The 18,277-nt window shown below is 42.2% G+C and overlaps 1 protein-coding gene and 1 non-coding gene across 5 annotated transcripts in view; both read right to left on the bottom strand.

Moving 5' to 3' along the window:
- Positions 1-2,611: 2,611 nt before the first annotated feature.
- LOC125412732 (U1 spliceosomal RNA) lies at positions 2,612-2,776 on the bottom strand. The gene has a single exon (XR_007235678.3). It is a non-coding gene; the product is annotated as a U1 spliceosomal RNA (small nuclear RNA).
- Positions 2,777-3,208: 432 nt separating this feature from the next.
- The window catches only part of Cyp4x1 (cytochrome P450 family 4 subfamily X member 1), an 81,052-nt gene continuing 65,983 nt past the window's right edge, over positions 3,209-18,277 (bottom strand). For all 4 annotated transcript variants that reach the window (XM_087904723.1, XM_087904725.1, XM_087904724.1 and 1 more), the window contains 8 exons: positions 17,119-17,246; positions 16,887-17,041; positions 15,407-15,507; positions 14,653-14,843; positions 8,259-8,392; positions 7,053-7,117; positions 5,739-5,821; positions 3,209-4,281 (listed from right to left, as the gene is read on the bottom strand). In XM_087904723.1, coding sequence (XP_087760849.1) covers positions 4,107-4,281; positions 5,739-5,821; positions 7,053-7,117; positions 8,259-8,392; positions 14,653-14,843; positions 15,407-15,507; positions 16,887-17,041; positions 17,119-17,246 — 1,032 coding nt within the window. In that variant the 3' untranslated portion in view covers positions 3,209-4,106. The remainder of the gene's footprint in view (positions 4,282-5,738; positions 5,822-7,052; positions 7,118-8,258; positions 8,393-14,652; positions 14,844-15,406; positions 15,508-16,886; positions 17,042-17,118; positions 17,247-18,277) is intronic.

Below are 18,277 nucleotides of genomic sequence, written 5' to 3'. Positions count from 1 at the left end.
ATATATAAATTATATATAATTGATAACATTTTTTGAATTGTACCAGGGAATAAAATTATGTGTTTGGGTTCTGAGATTCTTCTGAGACAGATGTGTCTAAGGGTGAAATGACTTGCCCCCACCCAAACCAGTAGGGTGCATTACTAATTATGGTCATTTTCCAGTCTTGTAAAGGACATTAAAGCTGAGAAGGACTTTTAGTAAAGTCTAGGTATGGGCTCCAGGATTGGCCAATGCCATTAAATCATAGACAAACTGTGTTTCCGTGTTTTGAATGTGCACAAGATCTCAAGAGGAAGATCTGCGACTTCTTTAGATTTGTTAAAAGATGTATGATTTAAAGAAGATAAAGAATAAAAGATGACATTTGACATAATATGCATCTTGGCTAGGCATGTCAATCCTCATGGAAAAACCAAGACCAGTGCTTAAGAAATAGCATGGGGGTGAGGTGGCTGGAAAGATGGCTCAGCAGTTAAGAGCACTGACTGACCTTCTGAAGGAACTGCGCTCAATTCCCAGCAGTCACAGGTGGCTCACAACCATCTGTAACTCCAGTACTAGAGGATCTGACATCCTCCTCTCTGGGCACTAAACATACATGGTGCATAGTTATACAGGCAGGCAAAATATCCATACACATAAAAATATTTTTTTCAAAAAGAAACTGAGCATCAGTTTTTGCTTGTTTGTTATCTCCAGGTTGGGTGGGGGTGGGTGGAGAAAGTCACAGCATTTTGCTCAGGTCTATGTGGTCCTTTGTGCCATTTCTGGTTTGGGAGTGGCTGTTTGCTCATGGATGTCACCCCATCTTTTTCTAGTGCTCATTTGAACATCATAATTATGACAAACAGTTGGACATTTAAATAGCTTTGAAACAAAGAGTAGAGATCTTGATTATCTGGAGAGATATAAAGGAAAGCACTGTTTACATAAATAATTACTATAAACAATCAGGTCTCAATGGGACAACTTAATTCTCTTTCACATTGAAGCCTTGAGGAGGCAGGTGGTCTAGAGCTAGTGGGATGGTTTGCTCTATGCATTGTCCAGACCTCTGTCTATCTTATTCTGTCATCTTCAACAGACAACTTTCATGGAATAATGTAAATATCTCTAGGTTCTGTCACCACATCTATCGTCAAGTAAGGGAATAAATAAGAAATAAAGGTCACACACTTTACCTTTTGAAGATATTAGCTGGAGACAGAACATCACTTCCGCTCAGTTCTGCCCAAAATTTAAAACCATGGTGTGTCTCGCTGAAAGACTGTAGGCTGGGGAGTTGACTCCGTTGGTTAAATGCTTGCTGCTGAGTTTGGGTTCACAGAACCCTGTAAAAAGCTAGGCAAGGTGTTTTGTGCACCTCTAAGCCCAGTGCCACAGAGGCAGAAACAGGATAAAACCTGGGGCTGTCTGGTCAGTCTAGCTGAATTGGTAGCTCCAGGGTCAGTGAGAGACTCTGTCTCAAAGAATAAATAGTTCAAAAAGATACTCAGTGTTGGCCCTTGGCCTAAGCACACATATGCACTTGCATATGTGCACACATGCAGAGAAAGAGAGAGATAGAGACAGACAGCGATGGAGAGATAGAGAGACAAAGAGAGACAGAATATACTCAGTAGCTGGTAACCATGCACCCAGCTAAGGAGTCTATTTATGCAGGAGTGGACAGACAATGTAGGAGGGATGTTGAGTCACCTACAGGCAGGCTATAATGTAAGCATGGACTGTGACTGATTCTTTAAAATAGAAACAGTATCTGGGACAGTGCTGATCATGAATGAGTCACAGCATGTAGGACGCCGTAATCAAAAGCCATCCAAATTTCCACCAGGCTACAGGTTTACTTGTAAAAGAAACTTCTGGGCTCTTCACACATATAACTACTGTTGCAAGTTATGGGGTAGCTCGAGGACTTGGGCCATACTCACTGCAACTATCAAAGCTCCTATTTAGTCTTACTTGGCCAAATACCAACTGCACAGCGAAGCAAGGGAATTATTCTCCAGGTAGCTGGTGCTCTTCCGCAGCTATGCACATGGGCACAGAGGAGACAAAAGGAGCATAGGAGCTGCACTACGTGAGCCTGTTAGAAGTTTCTACAGGAAGCTCTTGGTGTTGCTACATTTGAAAGCTAAATTTTCTTTATCTCTTTGAATATCATTGCTAAGATATGGATTTTATCAAACCTGAGATGGTAGGTCTTCTGTCTGATTAAGGTTTTTTTTTTTTTTTTTTTTTGCCTCCCCAAGCCATCCCTTCTTGCTCTGTGCTCCCATGTCTATTAGTGCCTTTGCATGGTAGCAGAGCTGCTTCTTATGATTTCTCCATAATCAAAATGTCCAGAAATGCAAATGCCTGGTGGACACTTGGTGAGAGAAGGCTGGTTCCAAGGAAGACTTCCTATGATTGGACAAGTCAGTCCAATCCTTGGTCAGTTTCTCAAATCTTGGATTCCGTCTCTTCGTTCACACTTCCAGCCTACCAAAAAGTTCTCTTTACTCTCCCAAATGTCATCAAAATCAAAGGCACTCACACACTCATTCCTCTAAGGCCCACTGCCACCACCCTTGGCAAGCACCATCAATTTTTTTGTTGTTGTTGTTGTTGTGGGAGAGCATGAGTGCAGTTCCTTCACTACAAGAAATTATGAAGGCTAGTTTCCCTCATTGGGGGGAATCTCAGAAGTCAGCACATCTGAAGTGCAGTGGATGAACCTTGCCCTGGGAAAGCAACCTTCATTATTACAGTGTCTCTTCTACCAGGTAGGTATGTGGCATCTACTTTTGTCCTTGTCTGAGCTTTCTAATTGTGTTCTTTCTTCTGGTTTTTACTTTTACCCTCTCTCATCTATCATCACTAGTATGCTCCTTATCCATGCAGCAGATATAAAAGTACCCCCTCCTCTTTCTCTCTTGTAGCTCAGGCTGCTCTCGAATGCATGGTTCTCTTGCTGGAGTTATAAGTATGCATCATCATGTCCAGAAAAAAACTTCCCTACAATGCAGCTCACCTTAGGTCCACCTCTGGTTGAAAGCCTTTCAAAGGGCCTTAAAACACATCCAAATCTCTGATTAGGTTCAAATAAGTGGTGAACTTAGAACTCTTTTAGTTAGCTCCGGAAACACACTTAAACGATTTTTGTAATATTCTAAGCTTAGACTTCCTTATTCAAGATTCAAAACCAAAAAATCATAAAGAAAAGTGCATATACATATTATTTATTTATTTATTTGGTTTGTTGAGACAGAGTTTCTCTATGTAACAGCCCTAGCTGTCTTGGAACTTGCTTTGTGGACCAGGCTGGTCTTGGACTCACAGAGATCGCCTGCCTCTGCCTCTCAAGTGCTGGGATTAAAGGTGTGTGTCATCACTGTCTGGTGCCCTTTCTCTTCCTTAGGAGCTACTCAAAAAACTATGTGTGTGTGTGTGTGTGTGTGTGTGTGTGTGTGTGTGTGTTCATTAAATCTTATATCCATCCTATGAGGTTTTACAAGTGAGGAAACTGAGGCACAGACAATATGCCTCCTTCCAGAGACTGTATCAAAGTGAGACATCCAGTTTAAGTGGAGGAGCCAGGGACTGAAGCTAGATGAGTAGCTCTGGATACTACTGATGTCTGAGAACACACACACAGACATTATATATGGAATATTCAGAAAAGATTCAGGAAAAATGCACGCTAAATTACTCTGTTTTAAGGGAAAGCAGTAGCTTCGTCAGGTCAGGGGTTGCAGCCTAGGTGAGGAGGCATTTTATCTACACTTCCCAGTGCTAGAAAAATTTTGCATTCAGCACATATCCATTCTCCTGTTACTTGTATAATTCTGAAAACTATAAAAAAACCAGAAAACATATAGAAGTCACCCAGTGATAGGCTTGGTAATAATCATTAGAAAATAATTTGAAAATCTCTCCATCTCATACATATCCAGGGTCACCTGTGTTTCTTGAAGATGCCTTTGGGTAATGTGCAGCTGTAGAGAGGCCCAAACCCACAGCCCTCTAACCCCATCAGACTTAGGTTTTTCTCCATCTGCCTGGATCACCGGCTATAAACTTAACCTAAAAACAGAGGAAATTTAGTCATTGTCCCCTTGTGTCTAACAGTCAGGGAGTTTCTTCAGGTGCAAATAGATTCCATGCTTGGGTCTGAGGACAATGTGGCTGGAAAAGGCAGGAGGCCTGGTGAGGTCTGGAAATACTTGGAAACGGAGCAGAATCAAGGCAATGGCCACCTTTAACTCCAGCATGGCAAACTGCTGCCCAATGCAGTTCCTGTGGAGGGAGAGAAAGGAGTTGTTAGTTTCTAGAATAATAAGTCTGGAGTCTACGACAGCTCAGAGGTTTCCTCCGATTGAAACATTTGCTCCATGAGGGAGGGAAAGGACTCAAGAAACTCCAGAGGAGGACGGACTTCTCATCTGGACAATCTGTGACTTGGAAATTTCACGAGGGCGCCTCTTCAGAGTTATGGAAGCAGTAAACAACTCCTGGGGAGGAGACTGGGCAGCTGTGCTGCCCAGAGACCTCTCAGACCAGTCCAGGAGCCTGCAAGTTGTACAGAGAGCCAGGGTTGCAGCTTTTGTGAGTGGTCATTTGTACTGGCTTGGACTTTTTGGCGAAGCAGCTTGTGGTGGTTTTGAGTAAGAATGCCGCCCCCTCCCAGTAGGCTCATGTATGAAGATAATGTCTACTTCACAGTTGATGGGATGGTGTGGGAAGGACTGGGAGGTGTGTCCTGTTGAAGGATGTGTGTCTCTATGGGATGGGCTTTGAGGTTTCCAAAGCCCAACCAGTTGGCGGTGGTGGCTCATGCCTTTAATCCCAGCACTCAGGAGGCAGAGGCAGGTGGATCTCTGTGAGTTTGAGGACAGCCCGGTCTACAAAAGCTAGTTCCAGGAAAGGCTCCAAAGCTACGGAGAAACCCTGTCTTGGAAAAACAAACAACAAACAACAAACAACAACAACAACAACAACAAAAACCCCAAAACTCCAGCCATTCCCAGTTAGTTTTCTCTCTCTGCTTGGTGCTTGCAGATCAGATGCAAGTTCTCAGGTACCGCTCTAGCACCATGCCCAGCTACCTGCCGCCACACTCCCTCTCATGACAATCATGGATTCACCCTCAAACTCTGTAACCCCAGGTAAACTCTTTCTTCTACAAGTTGTCTTGGTCATAGTGTCTCTTCACAGCAAGAGAAAAGTAACTCAGACACAGCATCTTTTGAGCCATGCGTGTTCCCATGCACAGCTTTTCACTCTTGTTAATAACCCTAACAAAAATCCAGTGACTCACTAAATGAGGCACTAATACATCATAATCTGCTGGGGAGTCGTCTTTCTGGGGTGAGTAGACGTGTTAGTTTTTCCCTGAGAAGTTCTTTTACACAACCCGAGTAAAGCTGAGTTTTCACACCAAATATCATTGAGACTTTTAGACTTTGTTCTTAGGTTGTTCCTTGCAAGACTGTGGAGTTGGAGGGTTCAGTGTGATGCCCTCCCTGAAGAAGGCAGCAGCTTGAGTCACCCACAAATTGTTTCTCCTACTACCATTGAACCTGTGAACGATACAGTGCAGGCTTGTTTTCCGAGGCATGACTCAGGAGATGCCACATTAAGTAGTACTGTCCTTGGTGAAGAGATGGGTTCTGGGAGGAACTAATGGAACAGAGGGGCTAATGGGTATAAATAATCTTTCTGTGTATATTTTCAACAGCTTAAGTTGACCTCACCTTGGGCCACTGGAGAATGGTAGGAAGGCACAGGGATGTCTCTGATCAGAATTCTCCTTGGTGAATCTCAAGGGGTCAAAGACCTGAAATGAGAAGACAATGCCATCACCAGCTTGACAATTACACATCTTTTAAGGTGATGCTTAGTGCTGATACAGAAACATATGCCAAAGAAGATATTTAAAATGTTCTGCAGGCCATATGTTAAGAAGATAGCATTAATTTTAATAATAGATTTTATTAAACAAAATAGTCTATCATGTACTTATTACAAATAATTAAGGAAATATTTCACTTTTGAGGGGGGGTACTGGATCTTCAAACTCCATGTTGCAACTCCAATTAGCCAAGTTGCTTAGTGGTCACATGGACAACACCTCTATAGACCTGGAGGGGTTATCTGTCCCTCTCCTGACTTGTCTGCTAGCCATTCTAAGAGTGCACCCACTTAGCAGAAATGAGATGTAATGGTCCAGCTTCCTATTCTATGGAGTGGATCGAAAGCCCTAGTGGATTACATAGAAGAAAACACTAGTGCTTATGTTTTGAATTTCAAGCATATCAAATCAACTCAGACTTTCTACACATCTCCTTGCCTGTCCAGGTCCTCCTTTCTCTCTTTCTGAGGTTATTCTGGGCTCTAGACAGCTGACCAACATGGTTTGGAACAATACAAGGCATTGATGGGAATCTGAAGGGCGGCAACTGAGAGTCTGGGATGTTGACTATTCATTGGCTGGCTCCTCCCTGTTGGTTGTCCTAGACTGGCAATATCTCTTCCACATGGGCCTGTTTGATGTTTCCTCTCTAGCTCCTACAGGTTCTGTAACTCTTCCCTCTGGGGTCCATCAGGTCTGGAAAAGATAAATGAGTCTGAGAGATATCCACTTTCATTTGCTTCCCCTAAACTCTGCCTGTATCTTCACAAACAGTTCCTTTATGGAACATTTGAACTGAGCAACACAAGTGTGCCATCAATATAACCAGAATCCTGATTGCTTCATACAATTAAAGAGACACTGAGCTGCCCACTTTACTTTACTGACCAGCTGTGGACCTGCAGAAATCTACTAGGTGTTCAAAGAGCTTGACAGGTGAGTGACTGAAACAGGCAGCGACAGTTGGGAGTGGATTGTGGGACTAAGGTCTTTAGATCGCAATAAAAATAAAGGATCTGAGGTGAGGACAAGGTCGGTCATTAGCGGGTGAGTTTTACGCAGTTACGTTCGCAGCGCAGCCATTTTCAGGCTTAACTGTCAACACAGCAGCCACTCAGCACCACTCTCTAGAGCAGTCCACAGAAGGGAATCTTACCTTTGGGTCTTTCCAGACGGCAGGGTTGTGGTGGAGACCCCAAATGCTGAGAACCACAGTCATTCCTGGGTTGGGAGGGGAACAGAGAAAACTGTTGGAGTGTGCGGGAAGACGTCCTCCCGCTGAGCTATGTGTCAACGCTCCATCAGGGAAGGATGAGGGGAGAACGGGCTTGGGTTTAAACTGTAGCTTTCACAGCAATTATTTACCAAATTCATAATTTTATACTAAGGCACCTTGGTATCTGGCCAAAGAGCTAAACTGTACTTGAGTTTTCTGCCTCACTTGGAATTACTGCTAACATCTAGGTAGCACTCCACAGAGACTGTTCTCTTCTGCCTTGAAGATCCAGTGGCTAATTTCTCTAGGCACTGTTCATCTGTGAAAGGTGAAAAATTTGGGCAAAAATTCATATGGTTGGTGATTAAAACAATAAAAGGCAAAGAAGAGGAAATTTGAGCATCATTTTCTTATCCAAAATAATTCTGATTTTGTCCACAAAATCACAGACAGCCACAGGTTGTAGGCCTTGCCCTCAATTCTCCTGTTGGCCTGTGGACACAAAAGCAGATGAGGGAAATGATATCTCATGCGATCCCGCTGTCACCCATGTGCCCTGCGCAGAGACATCTGACTTCACACACAGGGTTGCTAGAGGTTCTAACTTTGCTTCACATCTGTGAACCTTATATACATATTGGAGTTTTCCCAATGGGTTTTTGGAGATATCAAAAATATTCACAAGTGTTTTGTAAACTATAAAGTACTGCACATATGTCTGTTAAGATCACATTCCAAGGGGGATATGAGACAATGTATTTGAAGGTTTTATACAGACTAAGTAGTGTCCGCTTCTGAGTTGGTGTGGGGATAAGGACTCCTCTTCCTGCCTTCTACACTAACACAATGGTGCTCCTCTCCTGTCCAGACCCACTTACTTGGGTCTCACAAAGATTATCTTAGCGACAATGTCACAAAAGATGAAACCCTTGGCTAGGTTTCTCAAAATGAGGCTGGAACCCGACAGCTCTAACTGGTTATGTGGCTTAGGAAGGTCACTGGGACTCACAAATGATCAAGGAATTATCCTCCGAGCTTTTAGTAGCTGCCCAGCTATAACCTAGGCATCCCAAGAAGCCCCAGATTCCGCTAATTATCATCACTGTCACCTTCAGGATCTCAGGATTAAGAAAAGAATGTGAAGACCTGCAGGCAGTGAGTGTCCATCTGGGAGGGTAAGGGGCTTGCTGAGTTCTCTGGAGATGGATGGGATGGGAGGAACCAGGCGGAGTGTCTCCTGGATGCACATTGTGGTGTACGGCATCTCATCCAGCTGGTCCCTGTGAGGACAAAGAAGGAGGGAAGTGACCGAGACTCCAGATTCATGTTGTATTGACTGTTTTCTATTTGATTTCTTTTCCTAGCACGTGTCACTGTTGGGGTAAAGTGACTTCATCTGGGTTTATACAGCATACTGTTAAAATATGATCTTTTCTGTTACCATGTCAACAGAAGTCCCAAAGGTGGCAGACACACAGATGCCACATGCCTCACAACAGGATTTCTGACAAGCAGTGCTGCAACTCTTAGCTTTTCAAGTCACGGAAGAATGTAGAAGGCACAGCTAAAGACTGAATAAGAGGCTAAAGAAGTTTGAGAAAAAATTATGTAAAGAGAATTGCTGAAATATTGAAGTACCTTGGAAAATAGAGTCGGGTGCTACTCATCCTAAACAAGGGGAGACTGACTTCAGGCTACATAGAGGGCTTGGCATGTGCTCCCTGGATTTTGGGAAGCACAGAACCAATCACAAGTGACTCAGAGCAGACAGACTGGCAAGGAGACCAGCTGAATGAGGTAGGGATGCACAGGCATATCTGGGGAGTCAGTGAGCTGAATAGGAGGAGGGAGAGCCCCAGATCAGCTGGAGAAGTACTGTTTCCAGAGTTCCCCTGCCCCATGAATCAGCACTAGAAAGTTCTAGAAAGGGAGTCTCCAAGATACCTGCAGATGTACTGACTGAGAAACAAGAAAAGCACAGTGTTTGCCAAACCCTGGATATGACCATGGTAGTTTCCTTTCGCAGCGGAATCATCTCTGACACAGAGTCTTGGGTAGGGAGAAGTTGGTCAATAAGACAAGCCAACAACAAACTCCTCTCACTCTACTGGCTTCTGGGCCAAAGGTCAAGGAGGAGTAGAGGGAGAGGCTCCAGGTGGACGAGCATGTGAGTGGCAATTCGCCAGTGCTCTGGGCTGGACAAGCTAGCTACTGGCTTGAGAGTGGCTTGTGATTTCAGTAGATGGGACTCTAAGAGAGTCCTTAAGAGTTTTGCCTCTGAGATGAAAAGAACTCTTCCCCCAGAGCAAGTATGAAGTGAGAACAGGAAAAGGATGAAATGGTTTATCTGTATAACTAGCTGTGAAATCAGGAAAACGACTGTGCGTATTTAGTCATTTTTGCCTGACCACATTTCTGTTTCTTTTTCTGATGGATTACTTTAATGAGGGTGTTGGCCATTTAAATAAAAATGTAAAATTTTAATTCTGTATTCTTTTCCATCAAGGCCAAGAAAGAAATGGGCGACTGTGTCTACTCTGGCACTTACATAATTAAGAGATACAACTTTACCCATATCAACGTGAACGAAAGGAAGAATTTTGGCTTGTTGTTGTTGTTTTGAGACAGGGTCTCACCGTTGTGGAATAATGTCTTTGTATGCTGTGAAGATACACTGCTCTCACTGATTTAATATAGAGCTAAAGGGACAGTAAGTAGGCAGAAAGAGGTTAGGCGGAACTTGCAGACAGGAAGAGAGCTCTGGAATGAGGAAGGGTGGACTCAGAGGAGGCGTGGAGAGAAGCAAGATGAGCCATGCTGAGGAAAGGTACACAGTCACGTGGTAGAATGTAGATAAGAAATATGGGTAAATTTATGTCATAAGAGCTAGTTAGTAACAAGCCTAAGCTATAGGCTGAGCATTTATAATAATAAGTCTCTGTATGGTTATTTGGGAACTGGCTGGTGGGACAGAAAATTCTACCAACATAGCCCTCAATGGCCTGAGTTCTCTGAATAGACCAGTCTGGCCTGGAACTTATATAAATCTTCCTGAGCAAAGATCATCATCATTATTGGTTTTTCAAGACAGGGTTTCTCCCTAGCTGTCCTGGAACTCCCTTTGTAGACCAGGTTGGCCTTGAACTCACAGAGCTCCACCTGCCTCTGCCTCCCCAGTGCTGGGATTAAAGGTGTGTGCCATCACTGCCTGCAAGCAAAGGATTTTAAACCAACATAGAAATGAACTAACAAGAAGTCAAAGAGAGAAATTGCTTAAAATATTCTGAATGTCACATGTCAATTTCATTAATGAAAATAATAGGTATGTTATAGAGATTTTTTTTAATGGTTCTGGGGCTGGAGATTGCTCATCAGTGGAGAGTGCTTGTTGCTCTTGCAAAGGATCTGAGTTCAGTTCTCAGCATCCGAGGTGGTGGCTCACAATCACTCCAGCTTCAGAAGATTTGATGCCTTCTTCTGGACTTGTGGCACCTGCACTCATGTGCCCATACTCCCACACAGACACTCCTATCCACATTCCTAAAAAATAAAAATTAATCTTTGTGCTGGGTGGTGGTGGTTTATCCCAGCACTCAGGAGGCAGAGGCAGGTGAGTTTGAAGGCAGCCTTGTCTACACAGTGAGTTTCAGGGCTGTTACACAGAAAAACCCTGTCTCAAAAACAAAACAAAACAAAACAACACAAAATCTTTAAAAATGTGCTCTTTGTAGTTTTTTTTCTCTTTCTTCCATTAAAAGAGAGAATAGTTAACAGATCTTTTGGACTTTAGATTTTTCACCTGGCCGGGACTCAATTACTGTTTTCAAATTTAGAACAATTAAGAATGAGAAAAGCCAACATATGCCTTTCCTTTCCTTTCCTTTCCTTTCCTTTCCTTTCCTTTCCTTTCCTTTCCTTTCCTTTCCTTTCCTTTCCTTTCCTTTCCTTTCCTTTTCTTTTCTTTTCTTTTTCTCCTCTTCACCCTCTTCCTCTTTTTCTCCTCCTCCTCTTTCTCCTCCTCCTCCTCCTGTTTTGTTTTTTGAGACAGGTCTCACTATGTAGCTCTGGCTGTCCTGGAACTCACTATGTAAAACATGGGGATCTCACACTCACAAAGATCTACCTGCCCTGTGGGATTAAGGGCATGTACCACTGTGCCTCGCCTTATTTTTTTTTTTAAGTAACTACAACAGACAAGATGGAGCATTGAATTCATGTTGGAAATGAACATCATAATCTCTCAAGTTTAGTTAATAAATAGAAATGGGATACTCAATAAGGTGATAGGATAGGAGGTTCTCCATTTGGGCACTCCCAGCAGCAGTGATTACACAGACAAACATATCTTTGTTGATGGGGAAGCTCAGCCAATCACATTCTGTTTAGGGTGTGTCTCCCTGGGGCCAAAGAAAACAGATAAATATCGAGGTGCACTTGCCTCTGCCCTTTTGTTCCCTGCACTCCTGGATTGCTGGAACCCTGGTTTTGTAAGTTTCCTTTCTTCTGTTTATTAAAGCTAAATATTTTATATTAAGCTAGTCTGGTTAATTCTAACTACCGATCGACCACACCCATCATTTTGTGTGAGACAATGCTTGACCTGGCAATCTACTGTGAATCTGTAGAACAAAAAACAAATGGAACAAGAAGAGCGCCCTGAACCACATCTATACACACACACACACACACACACACACACACACACACGGACAATGACTCTTCAGCAAAGGTGCCAAGAATACACAATGGGGAAAGAATATTCAGTTCAGTGACTAATGTTGAGAAAGTTGGATATGCACAACAAAAATAAAATGAGATTCTTGTCCAATATACAAAATGCAACTCAAAACTGAATAAAAACTTACAATACTCTCTGATTGTAAAACTACTAGAGAAACTAATGATTGAGAGATGATTGTTAACATGGTCACATTTGAATTTTCCCTAGGAAGCACAAAACAACAAAAGCAAAAAAAAAAAAGGACTTTATATTAAGTGAAAAAATACCTTATGTGTGGCAAAGAAAATAACAGCGTGAAGTGATGACCTACAAAATGAGGGAAAACATTTGCAACACACATATATGATAAAGAACTAACATTCAAAATAAATATTGGGGGCTAGAGAGAGATGGCTCAGAGGTTGAGAACACTGACTGCTTTCCCAGAAGACTTGGGTTCAATTCCCAGCACCTACATTGCAGCTCACAATTGTCTGTAACTCCAAGATCTGACACCCTCACACAGACATACATGTCAGAAAAACATCAATGCACATAAAACAAAAAACAAATAAACTATTAAAAACAAAACAAAAACCCAAAATATATAAAGAACTGAAATAACTCAAGAAAATATAAAAACTGGTTAAAATATATGAAAGGATCTAAATAGACAATTTCTCAAAATACTTGACAGACTTGTGAAAAAATTCTCAACATTGCAAGTCATTAGAGAAACAAAGATTAAAACCAACAATGAGACGTCACCTCTCATGTGTTAGAGAAAAGACAGATGACAAATATTGGTGAGGGTTTGGAGAAAATAGGATCCTTACACACTGTCAGTGTCAACGTGGATCAATACAACCAAATAGAAAGAAGCATGGAAGTTCTTTTAAAAAATTATGAAAAGAAGTATCACAAGGTCCAGGAATTTCAAATGTCAGTAGGTAGTCAAAGGGAATGAAGTCACTGTATCAACTGCAGTTTTATTCGCTATAGTCCAGATAGGGAATGAACCTGAGTCATTATCTGAAGAGTGTATAAAGAACACATGGTATATACACACAATACAATGCTAACTAACACGTGAATGAACCTGGAGGGCATTATGCACAGCCATATGAGCCAGACACAGAAAGACAAATACCCCCTGAGCCCAGTTACATGTAGCTTTAAGAGGTTGAATTTGTAGAGGCAGAGAGTTGAGCAGCGCCACTAAGGAATGGGATGGCAGGAAGTTCAGAATTCCAGTTAGCTATGGAGGAGCCACATTGTTGGAATCGCTAATAACTTGCTGTATATTTGAATTTGCTCAATGAGTATATTTTAGATGTCCTTACCACAAAAATAATTGCATAATTATTAGATATGCTCATTGGTTTAGTTATTTCAAAATGCATACATGAATCAAAATAGCATACTGTAAACAGTACACACACACACACACTATATAAAAACAAACATGCACTTTTTATCAGTAAAAAGTCATTGTACTTTATGCTATATAGATGTGTGTGTGTGTGTGTGTGTGTGTGTGTGTGTGTGTGTGTTTGGGGGACGTGAATATACCATAGTTACATATATAGAAGTAAGAGACAACTTTGTGGAGTCAGTTCTCTCTATCTTTAAGTGGATTCTGGGGATTGAGTTCAGAGGCTTACAGGGCTAAGCCATCTTGCTGGCTCTCTGCTTCTGCCTTTTTTTCTTTTTTAATGTGAATACCGTGGATCAAACTCAGGTCCTCATCCTTGCGCACCAAGCACTTTACTGGTTGGGCCATCTCCTCAACCCTTAGGTGAAGCTTGATCTTATGGTCGCTAATGACTGTTAGTTCCTTATGAAGTGAGATCTCTACTGCCTTTAGAACTTCAATTTTTGTTTTCTGAGCTGACCTTTGCTTATGAAATGTGGCTCAATGGTCTTCAGCATTTTTACCTTTCTGTCCCTTTAACTAGGGCATTGGAATTGGCTTGTCAAGGATATGTTGTTCTTTGTAAACAGTGTGTCTGAGGGACTCGTCCATTATCTAAAGCTTATTAACAGCAAGATTCACTAAGAGTTGAGGCTGTCTCCTGGTTTGCTCTCTTTGTCCCAGAAGTGTCAGATCCTCAGGGTGGGGGTCTCACTAAAACCCCATGTCCAGGGTGGGAATCTGTCTTTTAAATTTGGTGGTCATCAAATATCTCTGCTATTGCCCTTACCGTGAGGACTTTAATTTGTAGTGTGACGGTCTCTCTCTTGCTTTAGACTGCAGATACTCGAGGACAGGGTCAGTACAAAATCTTAGTCATCATTTTAGTGCCTCAAGTCTTAAAATGTCCCCAGTCTACATCTTCTAGCTCAACAACAGTGTGCACTATTTAATATGTCCAAAGGCCAAATACCACCTTATCCTGAAGTATAACACCAGTGACCAGGAGATTAGCTAGGGTGCTACAATGAACTCCATGATACAGCTACTCTTTCAGTCTTCTCAGCAAAGGGGTCCCTCTAGAGTCTTGTCTTTGAAGCTCTTCACGCAAGCCTAACTAAGGTCTGTTCCTCACTTCAAATATGCCAGAGCTTGGGTGAAAGAAACAAATGCAACATTGTGTTGAAAAAAAAAATAGTGTTGGGTGATTTTTGGATAGTGAACTTCCTCTGCAGAGGATAGGGCTAATGTGGGGCTCTTTTCAGAAAGAAGAGACAAGTGGCCTGCTTACTCGGCGTTGGCATACACACACCTTGGGATCCTGTGGTCATTGAGGCACCAGGGTAAGAAATAAGCACAACCTCAAAAAGATGCTAGGGTGACATACTGAGGGCTGCAGATCTTACCAGGTGATGGAAGACCCATCTCCCAGGATGCTCCTGATCTCTGTTCGGCATCTGTCTTGATGCTCAGGGTTCAGAGCCAGGCAGTAGAGAAGCCAGGAGATGCTGGCTGCAGAGGCGTCGTGCCCTGCCCACATGAAGGTGTTCACCTCAGATCGCAGGTCAGTATCTGAGAAGGCTTTTTCATCTTCAGCCTACAACAGGCAGCAGAGATAGCTGAATGAAATGTCACGATTTCCAAATTTCATAGATGTTTGGAGACACCATCCAAATGATAGTTTTATAGAGACACTAGAGTTTCAAATAAAGGTTTCAATTTTAGTTCATCAAACGCATATCACAAGTCCTATTCTGCTCAGAGCCAAAAGGAAAGCCAATGTTGCAAAAGAAAAGCAGGCTTTGCATCAGCACTTGGAAAATTTCTTTTTCAGATGTATCGAATTTCTCAGCATTTTCTTTTGGAAGGGCTTGCTCATCTATTTTTTTTTCCCCATTTTTCCCCAGAAGTCTCTAAACCCCTGGTATCTGTATAGCTTCCAAATCATAGCAAACAGATACTCAGTCTTCACTGATTCCTGGTGAGTTACAGGTTTCAGTCTTTCTTCCAGACTGCATCAAGAGCCATGGCTCACAACCCTCTACAGTTTGCATTTAGCAGAGAAGGTGTGTTTCTGTCTTTCCATTTCGAGTTCATTTGCCTATCCACCCTCCACCTAGGCAAGCTGTGTGAGCAGACCTAGACTTTTGGTGCATTTACCTGGGCAGAAAGGACAATGTCCAGAAAATCTCGAGACTTTTGAGTGTCTTCCTGCTTCACTCCATCCTTGAGGAGTTTCTTTCTGTCCTGGATTATCTTTTCTGCATAGAATTAAAGGTAGTCATTACCGAAGGGGCAGCTAAGTCAATCACAACCAAATACATCATAAAGCAAGGCAGAGCCCACACAAAGTGTAATGTCTTATCTGCTCTCAGAGGCCAGAGGGGGCATATTATATCTAAATACATTAAACTTGCATGAGTGGTTTATTTTTCACCAACAGATCACTTTTAACGAAGTTTCACACAGAAGAGATGAAACTTAGTTTCTATCAGTAGGCAAGCAATGTACTCAAGATAATCACTAAGTGAGATGCAAATGACCATCACTGTTTTCCTCTTCAGTTTAAAATCTTGTTTCCATGGAAAATATCCAGTGAAATAGCCATCAGAGAAAACACTCCACATACGTAGCTAAAGGGTCCAAAAGCAAGCAAGCAGACAGACAAAAGCAGAACATGGGGCAGATAGAATATGGACATGCACCTTCTGCAGAAATTTGTTTTCTGTCTTAATTGGGGTCAATTTTGTATTTGAATTTACCATTTCCTATAAATTTTAATGAATTTTGGATGGAAGTAAGCAGAGTAGTATGTTTTGATTTTTAAAAAAACATTTTCTGTGTGTCAAGAATTTAACTCCTCACCCATGCTCATGGAAACAAAACTAATTAAACTCAGCAAATTGCAAAAAAAAAAAGGTCATGGAAGTAGGAGGGAGAGTAGCTGGAAAGAGGGGCTTCAGCAGGAGAGGGAGGCCAGGAGACGGAAATGTGGGAGCGAACATGGTCAAAACTGTGCACATCAGTGAAACTGCCAACAAAGCCATTGTTGGGGCCGGACTAATAGCTCGGTGGTTAAGAGCACTGGCTTCTCTTCCAGAGGACCCAGGCTCAATTCCCAATACTCACATCGTAAAATTCCAGGCTGTCCTGCAACTCGTCATGTAGATCACGCTGGTCTCAGACTCATAGAGATCACCTGTCTCACTCACCCTCTTGAATGCTGGGATTAAAGGTACACACTACCATGCAAAGCTTTTGGGTGTCTTGAATACATACCCCTATCTCCTTTTTCCTCTATGCCTGTTCTGTGCCAGCATTTTAGTTTGCGATTATTACTTAATTTACTGCTAAGGAAGCCACATGCCATGTGCATTTTAAAATCTTAAATTTACCCTTGTAATATAGGCATTTGTAATAATTGCATATAACAAAATCATATAATACATAATGGTGAGGTGCAAACCTACTTTAAAGGTAATTATAGTTGTAATTATTTGAGCAGAGTCCATATTAAAGCTCCATTAAGAACAAGAATTCACTTCCTACTTACTGTGAGACTTATCCTTCTACATATAAGACAGGCATGATGGTGCATGGATTTGGGAGACCCACAGCTAAGACAGGCCCATGTTTTTACCTGTGCATTGATGGATCACTTTGCCTAACTCCTGGAAGCAGTGGCCCTTAGGGCTGAATTTGAAAATTATGTCATGATGATGCCAGAAATTGTACAAGCGAGAAGATATGATTTCGCCAAGTTCAAATGTTGCCTTCATGTAAGACTCATAGGTGCTAGAAGAAAAAGTTGAAACAATGGGTTAATAATTGACTTAGACCACAGAGAACCCATTTACTGCCCTGTCACTGACCTGTTTATCTGGCAGTTGGTCTCCTGGCCAAAAGCACATTTCATGATTATGTCCAAGGCCATCAAGTTGATGTGTTCAAAAACCTCCACGGTTGCTTCCTGAGTGCTCCAGATCTTCTCCCACTTATCCTGGCAGAGGAGGCCAAGATCAATATCATCACCATCATTAAATGGTCTTTATTTGCCTGCTTTTCCCTAACCCTGCTCTTATTATCTCAAAACCCTGACCCTACAGGAACCAAAGGCCAGGAGTAAATAACCCATGTGTTTATTTTGGGCATGAGGAAGGGAAAGCACACACCAAGTGAGTGAGAAAGAGCGTGATGCACACTTCACATCTGGCAAATGGTCTCTCAAGGGTTGTCATGGCTCTGCACCAAACAGCGCAGAGTTCCACAGGTGCAGTCCCTGATTAAGACTGCAATGCATGGGGTTCCCCCAAGGCTTGCTCCACCTCCAACCCCCAGCTTGTTAGATATCCCATCGCTGCTCTCAACCACTGCACTCACACTTTAATAAACTCAGAACATTTTCCAAAAACATCTTATATACAGTAATCGACAATACCAACAAGCCTTCTAACGTGGAAGGGGAAGATCTGGGTCCACAATCCTAGAGGAAGAGCTACAAGCAGTTAATGACTGATAAGAGAGGAGACTTAGTCTTCCCCAGGGATCAGCCCCCTAAATGGTTATTCGATACTAAGTGGTTGACTCTGAAAGCATATGCATACAATCAACACTAAAAGGTTGCATTATATTTGTACATTTGTATAGACATGTAATAATAACTATTAAAGAAAAAGAGGTCATAAATTTAGGAAGGAACAAGGGGGAGCATGAAAAGGGTTGATAGGAGGAGAAGAAAAGGGAATGGAATAATAATATTTAATTTAAAAATTGCAAATAAGTCAGGCAGTGATGGCACACACCATTAATCTCAGCACTTGGGAGACAGCAGCAGAAGGATCTCTGAGTCTGAGAACAGCCTGGTCTACAAAGTGAGTCCCAGGACAGCCAGGGCTGCTCAGATAAACCCTGTCTTGAAAAACAACAGAAAAAATAATCCAAAATAAAAACAATCAAAAAACATTTCGGATTCAAACACTGGGGACAGAAAGAGGCCTGGAAGCAGAGTTGCTTCAGGGCACTGTTTCTAAT

Source organism: Myodes glareolus, chromosome 3 (assembly GCF_982192425.1).
Source record: "Myodes glareolus chromosome 3, mMyoGla1.1, whole genome shotgun sequence".
Classification (NCBI taxonomy): domain Eukaryota; kingdom Metazoa; phylum Chordata; class Mammalia; order Rodentia; family Cricetidae; genus Myodes; species Myodes glareolus.
This window is presented reverse-complemented; position numbering and strand designations above follow the sequence as displayed.